Source organism: Herpailurus yagouaroundi, unplaced genomic scaffold (genome assembly GCF_014898765.1).
Source record: "Herpailurus yagouaroundi ecotype Mexico unplaced genomic scaffold, PumYag 355, whole genome shotgun sequence".
In the NCBI taxonomy this organism is placed as follows: Eukaryota; Metazoa; Chordata; class Mammalia; order Carnivora; family Felidae; genus Herpailurus; species Herpailurus yagouaroundi.
Window position 1 is genome coordinate 5192660 of NW_024412572.1, and position 26623 is coordinate 5219282.

The 26623-nt window shown below is 56.3% G+C and overlaps 1 protein-coding gene across 2 annotated transcripts in view; it reads right to left on the reverse strand.

Annotated features, from left to right (window-relative positions):
* Positions 1 to 4641: 4641 nt before the first annotated feature.
* The window catches only part of TSPAN9 (tetraspanin 9), a 210339-nt gene continuing 188357 nt past the window's right edge, over positions 4642 to 26623 (reverse strand). For both annotated transcript variants that reach the window (XM_040462802.1, XM_040462801.1), the window contains 6 exons: positions 12044 to 12235; positions 11595 to 11669; positions 11168 to 11269; positions 10402 to 10533; positions 9889 to 9972; positions 4642 to 8197 (listed from right to left, as the gene is read on the reverse strand). In XM_040462802.1, coding sequence (XP_040318736.1) covers positions 8126 to 8197; positions 9889 to 9972; positions 10402 to 10533; positions 11168 to 11269; positions 11595 to 11669; positions 12044 to 12235 — 657 coding nt within the window. In that variant the 3' untranslated portion in view covers positions 4642 to 8125. The remainder of the gene's footprint in view (positions 8198 to 9888; positions 9973 to 10401; positions 10534 to 11167; positions 11270 to 11594; positions 11670 to 12043; positions 12236 to 26623) is intronic.

A 26623-nucleotide genomic window follows, 5' to 3' on the forward strand; every position in this document is an offset into this window, starting at 1 on the left:
ATGAATGTGTGTACACATGTACAGAAGCACACAAATGTGCCTGGGACAGACGGGCGCCCCTCTGCGCCCCTCCCTGCTGCACACAGGAGCGCCATGGGTGAGTGTAACTGCTGTCTGAAATGGCTGTAGGAGCGCCTGGGTGGCTCAGTCAAACGTCCAACTCTGGGTTTCGGCTCAGGTCACAATCTCATGGTGGGTCAAGCCCTTCATCAGGCTCTACATTGACAGCATGGATCCTCCTTGGGATTCTCTCTCTTTCCCTCTCTCTCTGCCCCTCCCCTGCTCGCTCGCTCTCCCAAAATGAATAAACAAACATCAAAAATGAAAAATAAAATGGCTCTGGTGGCCAACTGGGGCCTCAGGTAGGTGGGCAGCATTGAGCAGCTGTGTGAAGCTGTCCTTGGTGGCTGCTGCGTGGCCTGTCGGCTGCCACTGCTCCCCAGCTGGTGCCAATGCCTCGTGTCAGTCCCAGTGCCAGGCTGTCATGTTGCCACCAGGTGGGCTGTTCTGAGCTGGGACCCTGGTTGCCACTCCGTCCCCCCCAACTGAGAATAGAGAGGCTGCTGGTGGGGGTGGAGGAGACACAGGCTCCAAATCCTGGATCATTCCACTTACCTTCTTCTTAAAAACAAGTACATGGAAGCTCCTACTTCCCTTTTCCTTCAACTTCTGTCCCGGGATGAAACCCTGTCGAGCGAGGACTGGGCGCAAAGGAGAGGCAGCTGCGAGGGACCCAGAGGGATCTTTTGGATCAGGCCAGGGGTGAAGAGGGCGGTGAGCAAAGCTTCAGTCCGGCCCTTCCCATCAGCAAGGTGCAAACAGCATCACTGCACTGAGGACACGCACAGGCCAGCCAGAGCCAACAGGGCTATGTTCCCGTCAGTCTGGGCACTCTTGAAGAGGTCATGGGCAATTTCTGCCGGCCTTCTAAAATATGGGAAGCAGCTCATGAATCCCTAATTGGGGGTTAGAGATCCCCAAGCTGGGGAGGAGATCAAATTCAACATGTCTCCCGGAGTTGCCAAGCTGTAAGGCTGAGTCCTTTCAGGAACTGGTGTCCCCTTCCAGGGAGAAGAAATGTATTGAGAATATGTCAGGATCCCAGGAATTCAGTGGGGGCAAGTTGGGGCAAAGGGCAAGGAGCTTCCTGATGCCATTTAATGACAGGACACAGGCTCGCCTTGTCCGCATGTCGAAACAGCCCTGCTCCGCATGCTGGGCCAGGCTAGATCTCACAGCTCTGTAGCCACCAGAAGGAAAATCTCTGACCAACAGGCTCCACCCAGCAGACCCAGCCACAGACCACACACAGTGTGGCCCTGCTCTGCCGACTTCCCGCTCTCCTCTGAACAAAGGGACGCCGCGGGTTTGCCCCGGCTGGCTCTCAGCTGCCTGGCAGTCTGTAGGGCCACAAAGGGGAGATTCCAGCAGGCAGCTTCGGAGAGACTGGCCCAAGCGTGCCCCGTGGAGTGTCGTTACGCTTTTTGTTAGCTTAAGGAGACACAATAGTCCATCTCCACAGCTGTCATTAAACTCAGCAAAAACGAGATGGCTAAATCAATAGCTTCCTCATCTTTGCCGAATGCTTTAGAAGGGACCATTGCAATGCCAATATTTTCGTGTCCAAAACGACATTCATTTAATCTGACTTCCCTCTTGTTTCTGTGGAGCAGTGAATGCGGCAACCGGGCCATCCCAGAGCAAAATGGAGGCATGAGGGAAGCTCGCCCACTGAGCCCACACGTCTCTGCCCCCCCCCATGGCTCACTACCTGCCCTCATATACCGACTCCCCTGTCCAGATGACTCTCCTGTGTCCCCAGCTTTCAAGCAGGGGGATGCTCTTCCTTGGGGTTATGCCTCTAGCCTGGGGACTCCTGAGGACCCAGACTTGACCCATTTCTTGCTAAGCACTTAGCCTGGTCTAGGAATAAGCTGGAGGTCTTTACATGCATGGTTTTATTTAATCCTTGCAGCAAATCTGTAAAATCGGTATTGTCCTCATCTTGCAGATGAGGAAAGCAAGACACATTCAGTGACTACCCAGGGCTCACAGCGGTATCATATGCAGAATGAGTAATTCAGACCCTCCAGCTCCCAAACAAGTGGCACCCAGATGTGGCACATCCCTAACGTTGAAAGTTCAGGCATGATGACAGCCGATAAAATAGTGGAGGTCAGGAGGAAGCCAGATCATGGATATGAGAGCATTTTGCAAGCTGCAAAGCTCAATGCAAACCAAAGGAGAGATTTAATTATATCACACTGGTCTCCACTTGCACACGAGCACGGAACCTGGAAAACACACTCGCCCTCCATTTGGTGCAGTCATCTACCTGTCCAGGGCGAGGGACGTCATGTTGGATGAGTGGCCCGAATGCTCCTCTCCCCCCCGCCCCCCCCCCCAAGTAAATCTAGTAAATCTAGTTAATCACTAAGTCTCTCAATTTTCTCTCAGACCTGATGTTTTTCTCCCTCCCACTGATGCTTCCCTGAGGGCTCAGTCACCTCTCACTTAAGTCACTGACACAGCCCCTCCTTGAAGTCCCGGCATCCACCCTGTCCCACCTTACCACTCTCCAAGCGATCCTTCCCAAAGGCAGATCTGAGCCGGCCGCACATGGCTGCAAGCCTGTCAGCGGGCTCCCACCACTCTTGGCTTCAAGTTCAAGCTCTAACCTGGCTTAGGATCTTGTGATCTGGTGGCTGCTGCTCTCTCCAGACACCCCCTTCGCGCTTGCTCTGTGCGCCGGCCCCAATGACATCACCAGGGCTCACCTTCCAATCCCCGCCAGGTTAACTCCTGTCTTTAACTCTCAGCAGTGACATCAGCTCCCCAAGTTGGGGTCAGCATGTCTCCTACCCGTGAATATCACGATCACAGCACTGAGTTGCAATCCTGTTTGCTCTTCTGCGGTTCCTGTCAGATTGCTGGCTCTGTAAACACAGGGGTTGGTCTGGGTCCTTCACCATATACTCTAGGTGCTTGTACAAGTTAGCATCCAATAAGTCTTTGGGTGGATAAACATCTTGTCTCAGGAAGCCCTGGTCGTGGCCATTTTGAAGGAGCTCTCGTATGGGTACCAAGCCCACTGTGCTGCTGCTGGCAAGCCATCTTTCTCGTGTGCCCTTTGCTGAGTGCAGATGGAGAGGCAGCTCTCCCAGCACAGCACACGGCCGGGGCGGTGGGGAGCGCCCCCAGGGTCATCTCATTCACCCCCTCTCAGGGGCTAAGGAGCCCACCACCCATGGCTCTAACCTAGTCATTAGACATCCCCGGGGAGAAGCAATGCCCAGCCCTGTCCTGATAAGAACGTCTCCTCTCCTGCCCAGCCAGGCAGCCTGCCTTCCATGGCTTTAGCTCATTTCACTGGAGCCCAGTGCTGAGCGGTCAGTGCATCCCATTGTCCTGTGATCCAGAGGACTTCACTCTGCCCCCCAAAAGCAGACAGCACAGGGACGTGGCCAGCATCCTCATGGGTGGGCGGGAGCTGGAACCACAGTAGGCATAGACAAACTGGCTTACACCCACACACCTCTGACTTGGTTGGTGCTCAGAGGATGTTGGAGGGTCACCGCCCCTAGTTCATGACTAGCCCCTGGCTCCACGGCCACAGGGTTCCTTCTGGTAAATCTCCTTAGGGGGGATTTTTAGGGACTACATTCTAGCTGGACCTTCGATAGAGGGTCAATTCTCAGCAAACCTCTGAGGGCTTTGGGACACAGCAGCTGCAGGATGGGGTCCTAAAGTTTGGTGTTCTGGGGCAACCCTGCCAACCTGGCCACTGCCCTGAAGAGGAAGGAGAAGCCCCCTCCTGCTCCTGGGCCCACATGGCACATTCACTCTTTGTTCCCACCCCAGCCCGGAACACTGGCAGCGATTTCCACGTACATGTGGTCCCGGACGAGGATGACCTCTGAGCTCCTCACCTGCAACTTGTCACCATGACTGTGGCAGCCAAGGACACTGGGAGCCCAACTCCACAAACCAGAACCCCAGCCAAGGACACCGGGAGACTTCCATGACCAGGGGGCACAGTGTCCATGGGCTCACATGGTGTTGAATGCCCCCTGCCTCCCTGCTGACCTCTCATCCTGACTTGGTGTTCCTGTGCCCTGTTTGAGGCTGTCTCAGAGCCACCCTGAGAGCACAGCCTGGGCCAAGTCATGCTGTGAGGTCCCCTCATCCTGGAAGAGCTGTCAGGCCCACTAAGAACGTCAGAGGGATCAGGGAGAGACTGTACCTAAGCCCTGTCCCTACAGGAAGCCATGAATGACTTACTCCCTCCCCCTCCCCCTCCCCCAACACACTTCTGGGCCTTTCCACAAGACTGGCCGTGTGTGAGAAGCGACAGGTACTGAGGTGGGAGTTGACCCCTCACACAGAGAGCTCGGGCCTCTCGGACTAGCTCCCGACCAAGCCCGCATCCAGTCACTGGGCAAAGGGCACCCCTAGAGGGGACTGAGCCCCGCCTCCCCCAGCAGACCTGTGACCTGGGCTCGAGGAGGGGAGATGAAGTCCTTGCCGTGGGGGTGTCCTAGACAAACGGTAGAGCCAGTGCCTGATCCGTCCTGTGTCCCTCACACCAACCACTACAAGAAGTCATGGCGGAGTGAACACAAACCACGGAGAGACCACCTGTTTGTGCTTTTGACACATTATCAGTTTTTTATTTAAAAACATGCTAAAAACATGGTGTTCGATAAAGCCAGGACCAGGATGAAGGAAGCGCACAGATACGGCATTGCAAGCAGAAAAGTGCATTTAAAACCAACAAGCTGTCCCTGCTCTCCCACGCTCCCCGGGGGTGGGCAGGGTGTGCGCATGAGCCCCTGGCTCTGGCCCTCAGGTGCCCGTTCAGGGCAGGGAGGCCAGGACCCGCCGGGACCACTGCCTCGCTGAGGTGCAGAGGAGTGAGGGGGAGACCAGGACCGGGAGAGGCCGGTCGCAGAAGGGCGGAGGGACAAAGGGTGGGCTCAGGCACCTGGCACCCATCCTACACCAGGTCCCTGCTAGTTAGCACCTCCACCAGTGTGGGTGGGCAGGGGGCTGCAGAGGAGGGCACAGCCATTTCCATCTACCTGGACTGCTTTGGGGCCACCAAAGCAAGGAGCGACGGCCACCCGGGCCCAAGTCAAACCAGAACATCTGTGCGAGGGTCTGGGGTGGGGCAGCAACCTTTCTGGAGTGAGAGCCCAAGGTGCTGGCCCATGCTGGTGCGGGGGAGGGGGTGACAGTGCTCCAGCGGGGGTCTGAGGGTGGAGACTGTCCCCCAACACCTGCCGCAGCCCCCCAAGGGTGGTTCTCAGTCCCTGCTCGCCCACCACCTCTGCAAGATGGCTGCAGGGAAAGGCCAAGTCTCGGCCGGCACCCCCTTGAAGCTGTCTCCAGAACCTGACCTTCTAAGTCGAATCTGGAAACTGCATCAGACCTGACCAAACTGACGCTGATTTTGGCAAGGGAAGTCACACGTGAGGGAGCTCATCGAGTTAGTGCTGCCCCAGTGGGAGCACAGTCAGGAGAAACAGAGAAGACACTGGGCTGCCACAGACACCGTGTGGCGTGACCTTCTATGTGTGGGACCCACCCTGCAGGAAGGGCGAGGGGTCTGGAAGAACACCCCCACCCCTCGTGCCTTCCCCCAGAGGAAACTCGAGCAAATGCCTAAGCGGCCAAGCACAGGGTGAGGCAGGAAGGCGGTCTGAGGGACTGTGGACAAGCCTCCATGAACGGACAGGTGAGGGGGCGCTGGTGGGGAGAGGGGGACCGCGGGCCCCTGAAGCTCTAGAAACTAAGACTGCCAGGGAGGCTACACACACGCACCCCCCAAGGTGTTGGGCTTTTGCTGCTGATTTGAACAAAAACTGAAATTGCATTGATAGGCATGAACAAGCCCGCCCCATCCTCCCCAAGGTCATTACACACCCAGTCCCTTCTGTGTGACTCCAGCGCGCATTGGCTGAGCGCGTCTCCGCAGTGACGCAGTAGCATGTCTGTTCTGTGCTCTGCAGCTGGGAGTCCCCAGGGAGGCAGCTGAAGTCCCGCACCAGGAAGATGGCACCAGAGGACCCAGGAAGGCAGTTTGGCTCCAGCATGTGCTGGCCCCTTTGTCCCCCCAAGGACCCACCTTCCCAGCTTTGCCATGGGCACCTTCACTTCTGTCGTGGGGTGGGCTGTGGGGGCTCCTTGCCTGACTCATTGAGCCCACCTTACTCTCCACTTCTCATCCCCCAAAATCGTGACTCCTGAACACCAAAAGTTCTATACTTCTGGTCCCCCCTGTATTTTACTTCGGCGGGTGCAGGAGTTGCCGGCTGAGTGGCCAGGTCTCAGCTTTTGGAGCAGACAAGTGCAGGCTGGAAAGGAGACGTGGGCCTGGTGAGAAATCAAGGTATTGAGCCAAACGGTGCAGGGAACAGGCAGCTGCCCCACGTGAGGCCGGGTCGGGGAAGCGCACTGGATCCTAGCCGGCCAGTGGACAGCCTCTGCAAGCCCAGTCCCATGAGTTCTTGACTTTAGTTTTTTAACCGCAAACACACTCAGACCAGCTTAAAGCCTGAGGGCCCCCCTGCTGCAGTCAGATACCCCACCCGGCCTGTTCAGCTTCTACACCGTGACTTGGCTGTTTCTCCCTGGGGCTGCTGTAGCAAGATCCAGTCTGACCTCCCTGTGCTTCTCCTCGGGGCCACGGAGGACAGACCTGCCACCACCCCACCATCAATGAACCCTGAGGAAGGGGATGAGGGTCCCGGGACCCCCTGGTCATCTTCCCCTCCCTCTCGGCAGGGAACGTGCAGCCCAGTGAGTACAGCTGGAATGATCACGGGCACTACTTCCACCTTCCCCTCCTGATGGTCACGGGACCTCTGCCACTGTCTGAGCAGCAAAACATAAGGAATGCTTCCCCTTCCAGAAGCAATGTGAGAAAGTGAGCAGCATCTGAACTAGAGAGGTATTTGTCCGAGAGTTTCTAGCAGGAATGTCTGTGAAAGTAACTGGGGTTTGCAGAACCTGTCGCGGGAATATGCCCGCATGGGGCGGAAGGGGGAGCCTCCGGTGCCAGCAGAGGGCAGGAGGAAGGAAGGATGGGAAAAAGACAAGACTGCTCATCGGTGAAGCAGAAGGACCCACAACGGCCCTGGCCACGTTCCTGGCAAAGCACTTCGCCAGCCCCCCACGGACCCCCAACCTTTCGGGCCACTGGAGCCAGCATCAGCAAACCTATGGCCCCCGGGCAGGGTGCCCCTCCACGCTGCTCTGTGCCTTTCTGTTGCACGCGCCTCATCCAGGCTCCTGTGCCACCGACGCGGGCCCCGCACACCCTGGCCCACTCTCCCTCCCACTCAGTGCGTCCTGAGCACAGGCCTGGTGCATCTCCCCGGGGACTCCTGAGAGCTGCACAGTGGTTTGTCCTGATTGAAACCTGACGGGACATCCTCTCTCCCCGCACCTGTCCCCCACCCTCAGGAAAAAAAAAAAAAAAATCAAACCATTACAGAAATCAACACAGTAAAAAGTTATAAATCAGAAAGCTAACCCTAAACTTATCTGGAAGATAATATTCCTGAATAATCAGAATCAGAGTAAAATAAAATAAAAAAGTTACACTGTAAGGTATAAAAAGCCTGGGCAAGATGCTCCCGGGGGCCTTGCCCAGAGGCAGTCAGACCCCCCCCCCCCCCCCCCCCCCCGCCTTCCCATGGATGGCGGTGGGCACCCGTGGCTCCACGGGCAGTCTCTGGACCAGGAGGGAGCACTCTGCGCCCCACCCACATGGGGACCAAGTGTCAGCGTGAGGAAGGGCAGAGGCAGAAACGCATCAGTGCTGGAGGGCTCCTGGAGCATGAACCCGGCCCACCCTGTCTTCTTTGGCAAATACACAGATGCAGGAATCCAGGCGCCCCCAGCACCCAAGGTCTCTGTGTGCCTCCTCCACGCCTCCTCCTCCCTGGCCCTCCACCCACCAAGAAGGCTGAGGCGGGCTGGGCTGGGGGAGGGTGGGCTGCGGGGGGAGTCGGGTGCAGGGGTCAGCAGTCTGGAGAGCGCGGGCAGGCAACACAAAGCTCAAATCTTCTTCCCTGGCACAGTGTCTGCGTGGGGGCTGGGGTGCTCCCGGCCAGCCCGCTCAGGCATCGTACTTTTTACCAGTCCGGTGGATGTGCTGGAAGAGGGTCATGGAGAAGGCCATGCCCAGAATCTGAAAGACATGGGGGAGAGGGTTTTGGACAGAAGCCCCAGGGCAAGCGGGGGTACCCACCTGTGTGCCTGAAAATCACTGGTGGACGGGAGCCAGTGGTGGACAGAATAGGTCACACGCAGCTGAGCTCAGCCCCTCAGAGCTGTTTGTACAGAAGATCATAAACCTCTCTGAGCCTCAGGAATCTGCCCATTTCAGGGTTCTGTTCCTGAACAGCACAAAGCACAAAGGACCCGGCCCTAACTGGTAGCTACCACGGGACTGAGGTGGGGGCAGGAAGGGGACAGGAACGTTAAAAACCCAAGCCGAGTCCCTCCATTCGGTTCTGGAATACACGACGTGATGTTTTGGGTGCAGCCAGTGTGTCTTCACCACCGATGTGCTTATGACAACATTAACACTCCTCTGTGTTCCCTCAACTCCTGAATCCTGAAGGGGGTGGTGGCCCAGAGCAGTGCAGGAGGAAGCCAGCCTGGGGCCTCACTGTCACCATGGGTAGCATGCCGTGGACACACACCACAAAGCTAGGGACTGGGAGACGCTGGTTTGGGCGTAACTGGAGGAGACCCTGGCTGGTGATGCTCTGGTGTTCTGGTCCAGGCCTGAGCACAGTCAGCTGAGAGGTGCCCTCTTCTCAATACTGAACAGCATCTTGCCCCCGTGTGCTCATCTCACATCAGAGCTCTGCAAAAGTGACAGCGGGCTTGTCTTCTGAGCTGGAAAGCTCTTGGATGAATCAGACACGTTCAGACCCCCAGACCCAAGAGTTTAGGGCAAGAAAGATACAAGATGTCAGCCATCTTCCCGTGGACCAGCCAGTCAAGTTCAAGCACTCCAGGGAGAATCAGGCACTGAAGACTCTTGCTCGCCTCAGGTTGGAGCCATACATAAATGGACCAAGGAGGGAGCCCGGAAATGTGCATCCCCAGAAAGGTCAGGGGACTCTTGCTCCCCACCGGCCATGCCACCTTCATCTTTAGGAAGGGAGGCAGGATTCCCTCCTGGTCCCCCTCCACCATCTCGCAAAGCGCAGCTGGGCACCGAATGCGGGGCTTGCAAAGGACAACCAGGCACCGAATGCTTGCTAGGAACAGCTCACGCCTACTGAGCACGTCCTAGCTGCCTGGTACTGCTCTACGCCCTGTTCCACGCATGGGGCTCACTTCATGCTAAGAAGTGGCATGATGATCATGCCCATTATGCTGATGTGGAAATTAAGGCACAGACGCTCAGCAACCTGCCCGGCTCATGTACATTTAATGGGTGCCGAGGCCAGAACGGACACCCAGGGAGTGTGAACACCTCAAGTGTTACCTGAGGACTTGGGTTCCATTCAGTCCTAGGGTAAGTGTCCCCGTGAAGTAGGGCAGGCGTGTTGTCAAGCAGACCCACACAGGGGATCTGCACGGTGCTGGCCCCAGGCCCCAGGCTCGGAACGGATGCCCAGGAAGCAGAGCCCTGCTGCGCCTGCGGGGTTGGGACAGGCCTTGGGATGGAGGCCTCAGGACAGAGCAGAGCAGGACAGCACAGGGGCTTCAGGCTGCTGGGATCAGCTATTTAGTGCGTGTGCATGTGCGTGTGCGTGTGCGTGTGCGTGTGTGTGTGTGTGTGTGTGTGTGCGCTTCGTCTTCTGCCTCTGGCTTAGGTCCAGCTGGGAGCTCGAGCTGCAAGGCTCCCAACAGTCCTCTTACCTGCATGATAAGGATGCACATCCCCACCGTGCCAAGCACATGCTTATTGTCATCAAACCACGTCTTCACCTTTTCATAGCAGCCCTAGGGACCAGGACCAAAGGTTAAGGCTCCACAGGACTGTGAGTGCCCCTTCCTGCCCAGCCCCCACCTCACGTCCCCTTCTGTCCCTGTCCTTGCTCTTGTCTCCTGCCCCTCTCTGACCCTCAGCCCCAGTCCTCTAGCTTTTGAGCAGGCCCCGCCCCTCCCCACCCAGGGCTCCACCTACAGGCTCCCACTCTACGGCCTCCGACCCCCACTCAACCTCCACCCTCGGACACTCCCGACTTCAGGCCCAGCCCTCCCACTGGCCACCGGCCTTTTGGCTTCGGCCCTGCACGTCCCCCACCCCACCTTCGTTAAGCCAGTTCCTTCCTGTCCCAGGCGACCCTCCCCTGCAGGTGTCCTCTTGCCAGACTGTCCTCCACACCAGCTTCTGGGAGGGGGACCTGGGGAAGCAGCTTCCAGACTCACCGTTCTCCACAGAGGGGTGGTGGTGTTGCGCCCACAGCCCTGGGAGTTCTCCATGCAGCAGCGGTCGGGCACTGTGTTCTCCCCCAGCACTGGGTACCAGTCTGTGTAGTCGGTGACGCCACAGCAGCGCATCTGCAGGTGGGAAGGCACCGGGTCAGACACGTCACTGCCCGCGGGCCTCCTCTGTGCCTCCCCCTGCCTAGACCATCCTGGCCCCACGAAAGCTGCCTCCCTGCGGTTCAGCAGAGGAGAGACAAAGGCCTCCTTCTTGGGGCCTCAGCTGGGCCCTAAAGGGAAGTGACGGCCCCTTCCTGGAGGCCAGAGTGCAGACAAGGTAACACCCACCTGCCACCCTGAGCTGGGCACTGGACACCAGGCAGGAGTGCTCTCTGCTTGCCCACCACCCCTCTGCTTTGTGGATCGTCCCAAGCTGGCTGCCGGCCCCTCCCCAGGGCTTAACGAGGGACCTCTGACTTGTTCCCCTCTTAGAATCAAGGCCTTCCTGCCTGACCCATAATCAGGGCAACAAACTCTGTCATCCATGCCAAAGCTTCAGAAAAGAAGGGCCTGGATGATCTGCTCTTCTAGATTATCTGTCCTCCCTGGTCCCCTGTACCCACTTAGGCACTCGTCACCGCTCCCGTGCCCTGCTCCCCCTCCTTCCCTCAGCTGCCTGTCCCTCTCCAGATGCATCCTCGGTCACCCAGGGTGAGTCTGAGCCGCGCCCCCCCCCCCCCCCCCCGCCCTGCCAGGCCCAGCCCCTCACCTCAGCCTGGATGATGTTCCAGGCGTTCTTAAGCCCCACGTTGTTCTCTGTGTTGTACAGCAATAGTCCTTCTTTCAGGTCCTTCTTGGCGTTCTCATTTACCTGTCGGGTAGAGGGCAGGCCCCTGAGTCCCTTCTCCGAGTGCTCCACACAACTATGCTTGAATGCTCCCGGTGACGGGCAGCTCACTAATGCCAGAGGATTCCTAAGACTACACAGGTAATAAACCCCCCACACTCCCCTCAAAGTCACCTTCCCCATGCTCCCCCCTACCAAAAGCCTTTCATCTGGACCTCTCCCAGCTCTCCTGCTGCCATTCTCCTTCCTCCCTTCCTCATAGGTACTCTCTGTCCATGCTTCTCCTCTGGCTTGTCCTGACCCCAGCCCACTGCCACCCCACATACCCCTCCCTTCCTGTAAGGCCTACCTTGTCCATGTAGACAAAGAAGAGGATGAGCAAGATCAACTCTGCCAGGAGGATGATCAACAGGACGATGAAAAACTGCAGAGAGAGTGTCGGTGTGGGCACACGGTGGTGGTCACGGCCAGGGATGGGGTGCACACAAGGGCTAGGGGAGCTGGGGACAGGAAGCACCTAGACAGGGCTTCCCAGGTATGGGAGAGGCCAGCTACGGCTCCTGAGGAGTCCCTGATAGTTAAGGGAGGCAGATGAAGGAGACAGCCAATCGAGGAGTGGAAGGGACAACTAGGGCCGGGATACGCGATCGTGAGGAAGAGGGGTGTGGTCGGGCAGAGAACATCCTAGAAGCAGTTTCTGTCGGGCATCTAATAGGCTAGCGGTTGTCTCAGGCCTTGCCTGTCTCCGTGACCCGGATGCAGGGCGTTCAGAGGGCTGCGGGTATGGAGTTCACTTACACTGAGAAGGAGGCACTTGTTTTCCTTGATGGCCCCCAGGCAGCCGAGGAAGCCTGTCACCATGACAATGGTGCCTATGGCGATGACCAGGTTGGCTGCAGACAGCGAGGGGAAGCTGGGGGAGAAGGTGGCAAAGTTGCCTTGGGACACGGATAGCCAAATGCCCACTCCGAGCAGCCCACAGCCACAGAGCTGGAGAGAAAAGAAAGCCATTAGATCAGCACCGCTTTGTGTTCATCTCCATGGAACCCAAAAGGCTGCGTGTCCCCACCCCCAAATCTGAGACTGGGAAAGGGGGAGAACGGGGCTATAGGTCAGATAGGGCCACGGGCCCTAATCGTGTCGGCTCTGAGGCCCAGACAAACCCTCAGCCTCTCCACGTCTCAGTCTCCGCATCTGGCAAATGGCACCCTGCCAGCTTCACAAACCTCCTAGGGTCACTCTGAGGATCAAATTTTAAACGACACAGGCAAAATCCTGTAACAAACACTGATGGTCCCAGACACACATGAGTAGCTGTGGTTACCCCACTTGTCAGTGGAGAGGCCCTGGCATTCAGGAAGGAGTCTGGGAGGAGGAGCGTGGTGCCCAGGGAAGGTGAGTAAAGACTCGTCTCTGGGGCCAGGAAGACTCTCTGAGTCCGGTTTCTCAGGGCCAGGCCTTCCAGCGACCACATCCTCCTGCCCTGTCCAGCAGGGCCATTTGCCCACTATTCTCAGGAGCCTGAAGAACAAATTTCCCACAGATGGAAGGTGAAAGGAACTCAACGGGCTGGCCGACATGCAGGCCATGAGAATCCATCACTGCCTTCACCTTCCATCCATGTGAGCCAGCAGCCCGCGCTCTGGCCCCGAAAACCGACTCTCCTCCACGGCCCCCCTGGGCCCGCGACGCCACCGCTTCACCTGGGGACGCTTGGGTTTCACTGGCTGCGGGTCTCCACAGCTGCCTTATTTTATGCTCCGTATAGCTGACACTCACTCCGCTCCCTCCGGCAGCTCTGAGGAAATATGCGGAGTCTGAGGAGCCAATCAATCTGTCAACCGGTATTTATTGAGTACCGAAGGCTGCGGCATCCTGTCCCAGAAGAGCCACAGCCTCTTTCGAGACCTGCCTTCCTGGGACCTCTGTGCTGCATAGACAGGAACAATAAAAAAGCAGCATCGACCCCACGCAGTATACACTGGTGCCAAATAAATAGTTCGGGAGTTCTCAGAGGAGGCAACCACTGTCCTGGCCCAAGATGTCAGTTGGAGGAGGCGGTCTCTAGAGGATGGCTGGACCTGGGGCAGGTGGGGGACCCCAACATTCCACGCAGGGCAAAAGCATACACGTAAGGGCTCAGGAGGTACAGATGTGGATCTGACACCTGGCTCCGGCTTTTCCTGGTAGTGCGACCTTGCAAACTCCTTTTATGCCCAATGAGAATGACACCGCCTGCCTTCACCTTCTGGACTGTTGGGAGAATCTAAATGGAAGAAAGCATGTGAAGTGCATGGCCATGACCAGGTGCTGGTCTCCGAAAGGCATTTGCTGAGCAGCTCCCATGTGCCCGGGGCTGTACCATGACCCCAGGAACCAAGCACATCCCTGCTCTCGAGCTGCTCCGGCTTCCGAGGGGAGACATAGATGGCCCAGCGAAGACAAGGCGGCTCACGAGTAGGGGGAGAGCAGTTCTCACATGCATGCCTGGAGGTTGAGGGGGAGAGGCACAGGCTGCCCCTCAGGGGTGGCATTTTCTTCCCTCATGCAGTCCACAAACCCAAACAGAGCACCCATGTAGTAAGTGCCAGGGCCCGTTCTGAGTGCTGGGGTGGAGGTGGTAGCAGCACAGGCAACTCCCCCCTACCCCGCCCCGCCTCACTCACGAACAGGCTATTCTTACAGAGCACACGGATGCTACATAAGCGAACAAGTGATAGAATCTCAGGTGATGGTACGTGCCGTGAAGGAAAATGAGGATGGCCACGAGTTAGAAAGTTTCAGGGGACAGAGTGGTCAGGGATGGTGGCATCTGAGTAGGGACCCAAATAAAGAGGGGAAGTGGTGGAAGGATGTTCTGGATAGAGGGAACAGCAGGTGCAGAAGCCCTGAGGTAGGACTGAGCCTGGCCAGCCCAGGGAGAAGCAAGCTGCCCAGGTGGCTGCAACAGAGTGGAGGAGGTGACAGTGGTGGGGGACCAGTAGGTGGGGTGGCAGGGGTCCGATGAGACAAGACCTTGCAGGCATCACTTAAGAAAACCAGGGTGGGATGCCCCTAGGCCTGGAGAGTGACATGGTTTATATTTCCAATAGATCTCTGAGACTGCTGCTCAGAGAAGACCACCAGAGAGCAAAGGGGGAAGCCCAGGGCGCAATCAGGAGGCCACAGCAGGGATCAGGCAAGAGCTGGGGGTGACCTACACCAGGTGGCTCTGGAAGAGTGGTGAACAGCAGTACAAGGAGGTTTATCTGTAAGGTAGGATTGACAGGACTTGCTGGGATTTAAAAGATGAGTAGGATTTTCATAAATGAGGAACCAGAAAGGTGACCCAGATAGGGCATGATGGAAGAAGTGCAGGCATTCCCATGTATTATTAAGCCAGAGATGGTTCAAGGAGCCGGGGAGGAACAGGAGGAAGTGGAGCAGGTTCCCGGGTCCCCCACACCATGGAGCGGTCCTGCGCCTCCTGCACCTGGGAGCAGTCCCAGTGGAACTACATCAAGGCTCCCCAGGTATGGGCACACTCAGGCCTAGAACACCCAGCCAATGGAGTACCCGCCAAGCTTTGCAGGGGGCGGGGGGGGGGGGGGGACGGGGGGATGGTTGCCACCACCCCTGTAACCACTAGGTGGCGCTCCAGGCTGGGTCAGAAGCTCTGAAACTTCCATCCAACTTCTCATACTGACTTTTTTTCAATCTGGTCAGTTCCTATACTGCCGTCTCAATTTTTCTTTCATTAATCATACCATGGAAATTCATGATCTTCATGCTGAAGATTTATGGCTCTAAAAGCCAGAGCCTGGAATGATTGAGAGGAAACCCCATGGCTGCCAGGTCACTCACTGCAGGTAAAGGAGCCTGTTGTTAAAGAGACCTGGCTGTGGGACCCCCGGAGCGGCAAGATGCCGTTACCACCCTGCAGTGGGGACACCAGGGCCCCCAAGACCCTCCTCAGTCACAGTGCAGCTTTTTCTGGAAGCCAGTGCCCACTGGGCATGGGCCTGGCGGGGGCCCTCTCTACCTCTTTTCTCCATCTCCCTCCTGGGGAGAACTGCCGGGAGGTCCAGGAGCCCCTCTCTGGGAAAACCTCAACAGTTCAGAAATTCCCAGGACCTGGTCATCCCTCTCAAAATGGTTCTATGATCTTGCTTCATATTCTCTGAGTTGGTCGGCAAGCTTCCCAAAGTCCCACCCAGCAGCCTCCCTCTACCACGGTAAGAGAACAGCACTGTGGCTCTGTCCCTATACGTGCTTCCTTTCCCACTTCCTGTCTGAGGTCCCACCACACCCCAGGCTAGACCCCAGGTGAGACCTGCTGCCTCCAGGTGGGGCAGTCCCCACACACAGCGTGTACTTAAGCCCTGGGGTGAAGGGGGCTAGCTCAGTGAATGAGGCCTTGTGGGATCTCAGTGCACTCAGGGACAAGAGCCTCCAGGTGGGAAGAAAACATGACCAATCAGGCCCTGAGTTTACAGATTAGGACAGCAAGGCCATGGCACTGCCAGGCTGGGCCCAGACCTGGCTCCCTGGCCCGCCTTTGGTGTGGAGCCCCTTCTGTACCCGACGCCAGGAGACCGGCCAGTGCATGCCGAGCCTGGGCCGACCGGTAAAAGGCATGGCCTTAGCCCCTGCCTCAAGCCCGGTCCCAGCCTTGCTCCCCTGCCTGCCTCTGGCCTGTTTTTCAGCCCAGCCAACATAGAGCTGCCTGAATCCTTTTCCTAAGATGCTGCTTTCATCATGCTGCTCCCCTGTGTGACCTTACAATTCTTTAGCTCTCTGAGGCCCAATTTCCTTTAAAATGTGGGATTTGGACTAGAGAATTTTTCAGGTCCCTGCCAGCACGGGCTTAGCCAAGCCTGAGACATGATGCTCTCATGTCCCTGCCCGGTGGTTCTCAACCCAGAGTGATGTTGCCCCCCTGCAGACACCTGGCAACATCTGGGGACACTTGTGGCCATCACAACTTGGAGTGTGGGGCTCCTACTGCTGTGTGAGTAGAGGCCAGGGTTACTGCCAAAAAACCTATAATGCATAGGACAGTCTCCCACCACAAAGAACTACCCAGCCAGAAATGTGGATAGAGGTCAAGAAACCCTGCCTTAGCCCCTTCCCCATGCCAGGGGTCCACCCTCTGGCCATCACCTCCAGGAAACAGCCATCACAGAAAGAACCCAGTGTATTCCCTCCAAGAGTGGGGCAGCGTCCTAGTTCTGAAAGGGACAGTAAAATGTGGGAGGAGTAGAGAGCTGGCCAGACTCTATCTGGGGAGCTGGTGAGAACCAGGGCAGGAACAGGGAGAGGTCAATGTCTGGTGCATGGCAATGGGCAGGAGGGAGGGGATGACAGCAGAAAAGGTTTGCTGGGCAGGAAGGCAAGAAGACAGACAGGAAGCCAGAGCAAGGGGCAGGGGAGGGAGCGGCAGGCATGGGGGGAGGGGGGGGTGGGGAGGAGCACTGCCCCATGCGGACGGTGCCCAGCACAGGAAGGAGACAAGGTGTGCAGTGCCAGAGAACTTAGCTCGTGGCATTCAGGAAGATTCCCTTCCCAAAGCAAAGGACTGTCTCAGCTAAGATGACCGAGCTACAGTCAAACCCAGGGCAGGAAGAGACTCCAAGGACTCAGGGAACCACAATCTAGCCAAGTCAGCACCAACCAACCTGAGGTCACCAGCCAGACAGACCTGGTCAGCAACCCTCGCCAAGCAGGGGGGGACCCAGTGACCACCCTGAATAGCAAGCCCTCCTGCTCCCTGCCCCCTCCCCCAACCGAGGGCATTTCTGAATATTCTCAGTTCAGCGCTCCAAATAAATCCACATCCAAATGTGAGAAAACAAGTTCCTACCCTTGCACTTGCCTGTGGCCTGGATCTCTGTGAGGGCAGGGATTTGGGTCTGTTTTGTTCACTGCTAAATCCCCAGAGCCTAGAACAGTGCTTTATCCTTGGCAATGCCTTGGGGTGTCTCTCCTACGGGGCTCTCCTAAGGCCCTTCACGGACTCTGCAGAGGGAGAAAGTACAGGCCCTTTCAGGGGGCCATCTCAGGGTCTTCCTGGTCACCCTTGGGCCCATTGGCCTGATGCACAGCCAGTAAACTGAGGCCCAGCCAGGACACAGCCATATAGTGAACAAGCACTCCAGACTCACTTCAGTTATGAAGCCTGTTGTAATTAGCTGAGTATCCCCGTGGCGTTTTTCTTCATCTTCAGTTTGAATCTTATTGATTTGTAGTTTCAATATATGTTTCTGCTTTGTGTCCTTATGTATTTTTCATGCAGGCATCCCATTTCTCTGGGGTGGGGAGTCCTGTGATTTCCCCTTCAATCCAACCTCCCTCCTTAGCTTCTACCCCTGACTCAGAGCACAGGACAGCCACTCCCTGTGTCCCCTCCTAGCTGCCAACCGTCTCTGCCCCGTGCAGGGGTGGCCTTCCCTGGGGGTGACCTCCTGTGCCAGGGCTGGGCCCAGAGCAGCGCATCGGGGACCTGCCCAGCCTTCTGTGCCAACTTGCTACCCACCCCCCACCGAAACACCAGCACTTTGGGAGTCAGGCTCAGTCTCCTCCATTCCTCTTCTGGGAGGGCCCAGAACACGCCTGGGATACTTCATAAACATTAGCTTCATGGATGGATGGATGGATGGATGGATGGATGGATGGATGGATGCGGGTAGGAGGGCCTGAGAAGGCCACAGCCTGGGAACAGGACCAGACCCAGACACACAGACCCACCTGAATAAGAAGCCCCCACACATCCCCTCGTCCCTGTTCCTAGAACCCCCAAGTGCCCCAAGTTACTCCCAACTCAGCCCCCTGAACCCCTTATTTGCCTGTGTGAGTCGTCTGTTTGTCTGCCCCTCACAGCCTCATGTGTCTCTGCAGAACCCCCCTCCCCAACCCCCCCTGCCCCCTGCCTGCCTCATCCCCTCTGCTTTGCAGGAGCTTTCCAAACACTAGGTCTCAACACTCCCCAGTGCTCTCTATGAGCCAGGGCCAAGTGCAGCGTTTAATGGCATTTAATAAGTTAGTGGATGTGGAGAATAAAAAAGAAAACCAAAATGCCTTTAATTTCACAGCCCGACGTGCAGCTAGTAATGGTCCTGCCTGGTCCTAGGAGAAGCCGTCCTGCCAAGAACTGCATCACAGGGAAAAGGGACAGGATATCAGCACCAGGAGTGAGGCCGCTACTTTGTATGTCCCACACCCCCTGCCTCCAAGGGGCCTGCAGCTCATTCAGTGTCACAGCCATAAAGGGGGGGAAGGGAGGGAGCCAGACAATGTCTTTGCCAAAGTCACCCGGCAGGCAGGAGGATTAGAGAGCAGAGGGGAGGTGGCCACTCAGCAAGAAGTCTCCTTTGTGAGGCTGTCCCTGGTCCCCACAGACCAGCCCCCGCCTGCGCACCCCAGGGTCGTGGCGTTCAGCATCCATCAATAGTCAGTACATGCCATTCTGTCTTTGTCCAATTCTGGGTCCTCAAGAATTCTTATTAACTCAAGAACGCACTTCCTTGTGGCTGACATGCACATGCATCAGTCCTAGCTTTGCCTAAGCAGCCACCGAGAACAAGTGTGGCAGGCTTTTAAATATTGGAAGGCCTGTATCTCACGGTCCTTTCCCAAGTCTTCTGGTCTATTCAAGGGCTTTTACAGCTTTGTCTCTGAGTCACCCTCCACTGCTCATCCCTGTCCCACACTCAAAGTCAGATTCCAGCTACTGAGGGGATAGCACAGAGTACAAAGATACCCCTCTCACCTCCTACATTCTGAGTTCTATACTTCTAGTAATCCAGCCGAAACCCCCACTGGCTTGGCAGGCAGCCCCCCATGGTTTTGGCTCACATAGAGCTTGTGCATAATTTAAAGTGAAACAGCAGGACTCATCGGTCATTCTTTTTTTGACCCCACACTTTTCTCTCAAAGCCTCCAATTTCTTCACATCTTCACCTTGCAGCCCCCAATATCACCAGCTTACATAGGTGACAGGGAGATCACACCCATATTTCTGAGCCGAATTCTCCTCCAAATAAACATTACATAAAGCATTTGCATATCTAGAACCCAGTTACATTTTGATTATCGCAGAATGAGGTTATTTTCTCAGATGGTTCTAGGAGAGAGCATTTAAACCTGGCCAAGCTTCAGGGATGCTGTGTTTGGTTTTGCTGCAAGACTCAGAGGCTGACAGACCTCTTAAATTATATGTTTCAAGAGTCCACTTCTCTCCAGAGAACTTTGTGGAGACACTGAGACCGTGGTAACGCCTCGTTAGGGGGTTTTCTGGGGACAACTCACCAGAACCCCCCCCCCCCATCAGGTCAGAGTGGCCACGGGTCCTGTCATAATACCTCTTGTGCCCTCGAACCCTAAGACGTACATGATGATGAAAGAGTCCGTGATGAGGGAGACCTCACTGGAGACTTTGAGGACAGCCCCTGGCCACCCTTCCAGGGGCGCAGGCAAAGATGCAGTCACCAGCAGTCCTGGCCCCCAGCCGGCCGCACATAGGGCTTGGGGTCCTCCAACCCCAGCAGGGGAGGAGGCTGGCTTCGCTGAAGCACTGCCCATGTGTTTGGACTTCCTGGCTGGACCTCAGCACGGAAGGCATGTGCCCTGCCCAGGGGCCCACTTGAACCAAGGCATCTGTGGGACTCCAGGGTGACCAGCCCTAGGGGCAGGGAGAGTCTGGGTCTGTCCCCAGGCTCCAAAGGCTCCAGAGGGTGCTGAGAGCAGGCCTAGTCCCTGATACAGCTGATGTCTAGAGAGCAAAGGGCAGGGGCTAGAAATGGGAGGGAAGGGGATGTATCCACCTGGTGCTCCCCCAACACAGCCCCCTTTAAACTCCGGTCTTCTGCAACCACTCCTCTGTCTGGGAGAAAGGCTTGCAGAGCACCGTGGCTCACCTCCCCCACCTCCACCTGCACCCCGGCCCCTGAGCCCTCTGGACGCCTCTAATCTGATGGCAGGTCCCAGATCAACTTTCTCAGGTGCTAGCACTTCTCTGCCTTCTCAAACTGAGTGGGGGGAGAGGGGGATGAGAAAGGATGTAGAGACAAGCCCAGAACCCCCTCAGAGAGTCCAAAGTGGCCCTGAGGCAGCCAGAAGGAAGCCTGAGGAACAGCCCCCAGAAGGGCCACGGAGCGATGTGTGGCTGTGATGCCAGAGAGCGGTGGATGACACAAACCGCCGCCAGCCTTGTAAAGCAGGAGTGATCACTCACCAGTCCATAAACATCGATTCCCACCTCCAGTGCAGCCCTCCCTGGGTAGATGGAGCGCAGAGACGGGGGTGCTGGGTGGAAGGGACACTCAGGAGTACTTGTAGCCAGCGTTTCCCAAGCTGACCCCAGCCCATCCGGCTCCCGCTCACTGCTGGCAACGGGAGCTGGAGGCCCTGACCAGGAGATTCTGCTCAAGGACACAGACAGATTTTGCACAGAGACCACGCAGGTGTTTCATGCCCCTCTCTGGGAGCACACAAAAGGAAGCAGGCTAAAGGCTGAAGGGACAGGGGCATGCACAAGAGGGAGGCTGACAGTCCTCTGTCCCCGGCCCCCTCTAGAGGCTCTGTTCCCTGAGCTAGCTGGCAGGCTGCCCTTGGCTGGGACATTGGGGCGGTAGGGGTGGGGGGTGGAGAATGACCCTTGGACATGTCTTTTTCCCAAACTCCGGAACTTGTCAACACTCAGTAGGAAGCAGCTTGGAGCCTGAGGCCACCCACACCCAGTAACACACTCAGTCAGGGTGCCAGTGTCAGAAGGGTGCTGTCTATGCTGGAGCGGGGATCGTACATGTAGCTCTCCTTTCCCGCACCCCCAGAGCCATGACTGCCTGAGCTCCCGGGCCTGGGGTGGACCCTCGGGGGACACAGCCTGGGACCACAGTAGGAGACACGGCCTTAACTCCCAAGGTTGCTGTAAATTGGGAGGGAAGGCGCCAAGGACTCCGAGTAGCTCGTTAGAGGAGTCTGGAGAAAGGATTTTCCAATCACCAGCATATTTTCTCCTTCCTGCATTTGCTTTATCTTATGCCTCTGGGGAGAAAGGCCCTTCTGACAGCATCAAAGTGTGGAGAAGTACGTGCAGCCAGGTTGCCGTGGGAGGCAGGAATGGGCTCAGGAAACCGGACTTCAAGGATCACAGTGATAGCGGTGGCCATCTGGGCTTCTCTGAGAAGGCAGGGCGGCCAGCAGCCCGGCTCTCGGGACGGCAGGCTCGAGGACAGTGATGTGCTGTGCAGCTCTGGCCAGCCACCTGGCCTTTAGAGACGATGCTCCGCTAAGACAGGGAGAGAAACCAGCTCCCCAGCACTTGGAGATGCAGAGAGGATGAATAGGATTACACCTGCCGAGCACTTTGTGTTCCTTGGAATATAAATATCGCACAAGGTGCTGGGCTATTATTCAAACTCCTTGGAAAAGGCAGGGGAGCAGGACAAGGATCCCTTGAATTCCTATCACATCTTTCTGGCAAAGAGCTCAAATGAGACTATAACTCATCCTGGAGAACGGGGAAGGGGGCGGGGACCGTTCTCCTGTCTAAGGAGAGTGCCCCCACCCCCACCAGAGGTGAAGAAAAGCCACACAGTGGAAACATGTCCATTACTGGGGCCTTTCACGCAGCGAGGCTCGTCCATTCTGCCCATCACTAATGGACGCCCTTTTAATAATCTTCTACAGCTCAAGTTCAGCAAATAACACTCTATAATTACACATACAGATATCCGGAAAGATTGTGGCTGACAACCAGGTCCATCTGTGGCCCCAGGACAGCCATCCACATACACTTCCGCTGTAACCCTGGGACGTGGCCGACACATGACTGGTCTTCTCTCCAGGGATCCTGTGCCCACAGCCTGATTATTTACACTGCCAGATGGGAGCCGTGTCCACCCAGGCCAGGATTTGGCATTTCTGACACGCTTTGTGGGAGACATGGGCTGGTGACAGTCGGGTCCCTCTGCCAGAGATGGTGTCAGCGCAGCAACCTAAGTGACCACCGGAGACCCCTCCCCACTCTGTGCGAAGCCCTGCCTACCTCTTTGTCCTCCTGGCAGAACAGGAGACCACAGCCCACCCTACTATTATTCCACATGTGCGCACAATTCAGGTGACTCTGCTGACAGCTGCCTGTCCAAGGTCAGAGAGCCCATTTGCAGGGGAGCAGTGCCTTACGCCTCACCCCTGCCCCTGCCCCGACCTCCCTGCATTAACTCTTTGATACTGTGCCACTGCAGCCAGCAGAGCATAGGCACTCATGAGCACTGACCATGAGCCAGCACAGTCCCGACTGCCTGGCCTCTCCTGCCTCATTTAACCCTTTCAACCCAGTGGCAGGGAGCAGGGATGCTATATTACTCTCCCCATTTTACAGATGAAACAATAAAGGCACAGAGAGGCTAAGTAGTGAAGGAACCCAGGAAACCTGACTCCAGAAACCATGTTCTGACCCACCGTGCCCCACTGCTCAGACCTAGGACATCCCAAATAAGCCGTCGCCCCCTAGACATGTCTATCTGGAGAAAGGAAGGCTGGTTGCAGTGCTGTGTGTGAGCGAGGCTCTGTGGCCTGGAAGCCTACTTGTGCACTGGGAGGGCAGGAAGAGAAAAGGCAGTGATGGTGGATAATGGCAGTGGTGACAGGGTGGCGTCCAGGGTGACGATGGTGATGAAAACAGTAATAGTACCTATGAGAACGCTAGCATTTATTGACCCCATATTACATGCCAGGTACCGTGTCAACCTCTCTCCCCCAACACCATACAAGGTAGTTACTATTACTTCCCTCCCCACCAAATTCGCATATGGGAAAACTAAGGATCAGAGATTAAGTATCTTGTCTAAACTCACACATGGGGTTGGCAGGCCTGGGATCGTAATTCAATGTGATGTGCCTCGGAACCCTATGACTGAAACCTCTCTGTGCCTCCTACACACCTAAGAAAAATCCAAGACCTCATTTTATGAAAGCTTTTCAACAAGTTTCTAGCCCAATCTGAGTCAAGGCAGGTGGGAAGGGGGTGCTGAAGGGGACACACAGCCCCAACAGCCTTGGGAGGAGTTGTTACCCCACTTCATAGATGAGGACATTGTGGCCCACAGGAGTCAAGCCCTCCTCTCACACAGTGCCTGGAACCAAGCTGCGTGATACACAGGGATACAAGGAGCATCTTGGCCTGACCCACCAGGAAACAGAGCTTCATGGTACCACAGAGTAGCAACTCAAAGGCTGTCCACTTTTTAGACAGGAAAAACACGGAGGGCCTGATAACCTGCTTATTGAGGCTTACACATCAGTCTCTCACCAGGTGCTTCCAAGGTCTCTGCCCTGAGCTGGACACCACACTGGCCACGGCCACATAGGAGCCAGAGATGGGGTCACTGCTCTGGGAACAACCAAGCCAGCTGGACCAGCAAGTCAAGGTGATAAAAACCAGCCCCAATGTAGAACCGCACCGGCCAGTGTTGAGTGTCGGGTCAGGGAGGGCTGGGCACAACTCTGGCCTTGGAACCAGGTAGACTGGGTTCAAATTCTCAGTGCCCTCACCTACTATCAGACTGGGGGGAGCGGAAGGAGTCTCTGAAAACATTCCCACTGCTTGTTTTTAAATGGGGGATTTGTGGTACCTACCATGAAGTCGTAGCTGGGATTAAATGAGATTCATGAAAATAAACTTCCTAGCGTGGTGCCACGTACAAAGCTATAAACGGCAGTCATGATTAGTATTTATGGGCTGCAGTCCCCATTCACCCAGGTTACCGAGACCAGGCGGAGCAGCTGTAAGCCAGAGGCCAGCGGTGGAGAGAGGTGGAGAGTCTTGCCCAGGCTGCAGCCCTGCTGTCCCCAGGCCCCAGCCCCACCCCCGGCCGGCCTTCATGGGCCGTCCTCCTCCAAAACAGCACAGCACGTCTGCCCAGACAAGCTTTACTCACCCTGCCGTCCTGCTGCTCCCCAGCCACCCATCTCCGGGAGGCAGCTCCCTTTCCCGATGTGTGAGCTGCTTTCTTTTGGCAGAGAGCTGCTGCTGTCTGTGCTCTGGACCGTAAAACAAGTTTTCATCAATAAATTAAGATAAGCGGAAAGCCAGCTCAAGAGGGGGGCGGGCTGAGGCGGGCAGGCAGGCGGGCGAGAAGTCGCTCTGTGACCCAGAAGGGACCAAAGTAAATCCAAAGCAAGACTCGGGCTCACGGCCTCCTCTCCCCAGATCCCAAGGGCCCCATTTGACCCAGACTTCTCAGAGAGGGGGAGACATGGGAAGTCACCGTGCCTCTCTCGGGGCCCATTCCATACTCGGGGCGGGTACGCAAGTGTCCGTCACGAGTCAAGTCAGGTTCTCAGCAATGCTCTGAACCAAAATAATGATCTAAGTCACTGCGTTAGACAAGCTAAATCTAATCAGGTGCTGGCCTGCCCCATCACTAGCAGTAGAGAGCCACCTCCGAAGGGAAAAACATCGTTCTCGCAGAGCTTCCCCACGCCTCCTCGTGAACCGCCAGGTCTCCCAAACTCACCTTGCACACGACTACCTCCACGCCTTGCTCACGGCATCTTCCCCTACCCGGGAAGTCTTCCTCTTTTCATCTTTCTCCATCCAACCCAGGGCCTTCGAGGCTCAGCTGATGCCCACCTCCTCCTCCTCCACGCTGGCCAACCCCACCTAGCATCCTGCAGTGGCTCGACAGTCTGACAACCCATCAGCCTTAGGACCTTCTCCCATTTGCCAGTGCTGACCTCTGCCAGGGGTGTGTTCCTGCCCACAGCGGCAGCACAGGCAGGCGTCTCCCGCCACCCCACCTCTTTGTGCATTTCCCTGGCAACGAGCTCAGTGTTGGGCACAGAGAGATCCTCGCTTACCAACAGCCAGGTATGGACAGAATGAGCCCAAGTGAAGCAGAGACGTGGGAACACGGAAGCAAGGCAAGTTTTCGACCCCAACAGGAGTGCCTCCCCAGACCTGGTACACAACCCCCTTCTGTTCCTGACGCTCTTAAACAGCCCAAGCATATGGTGGGAGACGGGCCAGCCGTGTGTCCAGCACCACACACAGAGAGGTGCGTGGCTCTGCCTAGGCTTATGGGTCAGTCGACAGGTGAGCCTTTAGACCAAGCGGGGTGACGAGCCCGACCACACAGCACATGCCACCGTGCTGCTAAGGGCTGCGAACCTCCAGCAGGTGGATTCCTCCCCGGAGCCTCTCAGCTCCCTCACTCATAACACAAAAGGTTGGACTTGATAATATCCCAAACCCCTTCCAGCCCTAAGATCCTGGGACTTCACTTCTGCTCAACCCTCACTCTAGCTGTGTGACCTAGGGACGATGATTGCACATTCCGTCCACATTCTGGGGGAAGGGGCCAAGGGAGGGAGAGTGCCAGGCCCTGAGCTGGGCCTGAGAAGTGGTATGTGATTTACGCTCACCCCATGATCTAAACCCCCAGTTGAGGAAACGGACGACCCTGGGAGAGATCTGCTCTGGCTAGGGTCCCCCAGTCAAGGGCCCAGTCGGATGCCCATTCAGCACCCTGCCTCAGGAACCCGCCATGTACATATACCCCCGAACAGTGGGAGGAAGTGGCAAAGTTGCAGGCCACATTGACATTAAATCAAGACTTCTAATTATACCCCAACCTGGACATAAATCAGAATCGATTACTTCTGAGCTCAGGCGCTTCCCATACCTGAAAGGAGCAGAGTAATGTGAGGGCTTTGATCAAGTCTGGGCTGCGGGGAGGCCTGGTTCTAAAGCAGATCCCAGTGGGCCCTCCCTCCACTCTCCCACCCCTGCCACACACGTGTGCACGCGCACACACACACACACACACACACACACACACACACACACAGAAGCACTCCCTCCACCAAGACCTGGAGGGGGCAAATGGTGCCATTTCATAAAGAGTAAACAGAGGGAAAATAACCTACATGTGAAAATGTGAGTTGGCATGGGGTGCTGAGAACAAAATTCAGCCAATGGAAAAGAAACATATTGACAATAGCAAAAAGAAACAATTACTAGGCATTTTCATAGAAATCCCAAGGAATAAATTTGCTCTTGCTTTTGCTTATTCAGCAGAAAAAAGAGAACGAGCGAGCGAGAGAGCAGTAGCCAGAGAGGGATGAGGACACAGCAGAATGCAGGCGCTTGCACTTTGCGGTTCCACATTTCCCTTAAGCTCTCAAAAGAGTGTTTTTTGAGATACAGGCTGACACAGGAGTCAAAAGAAACAGGAAAAATAACACTGTAAGTGGAGAGGCTTAGGGTGCTGCCTCCAGGGGCACCCACCAAAGAGACACCCTCAAAGTAAGAGGGACAGGTGCTGCTTCCATTCATTTGGCAAAAGCAGAAGATACTTTAAAAAAAAAAAAATCACTTGAAGACAGAACCTTTAA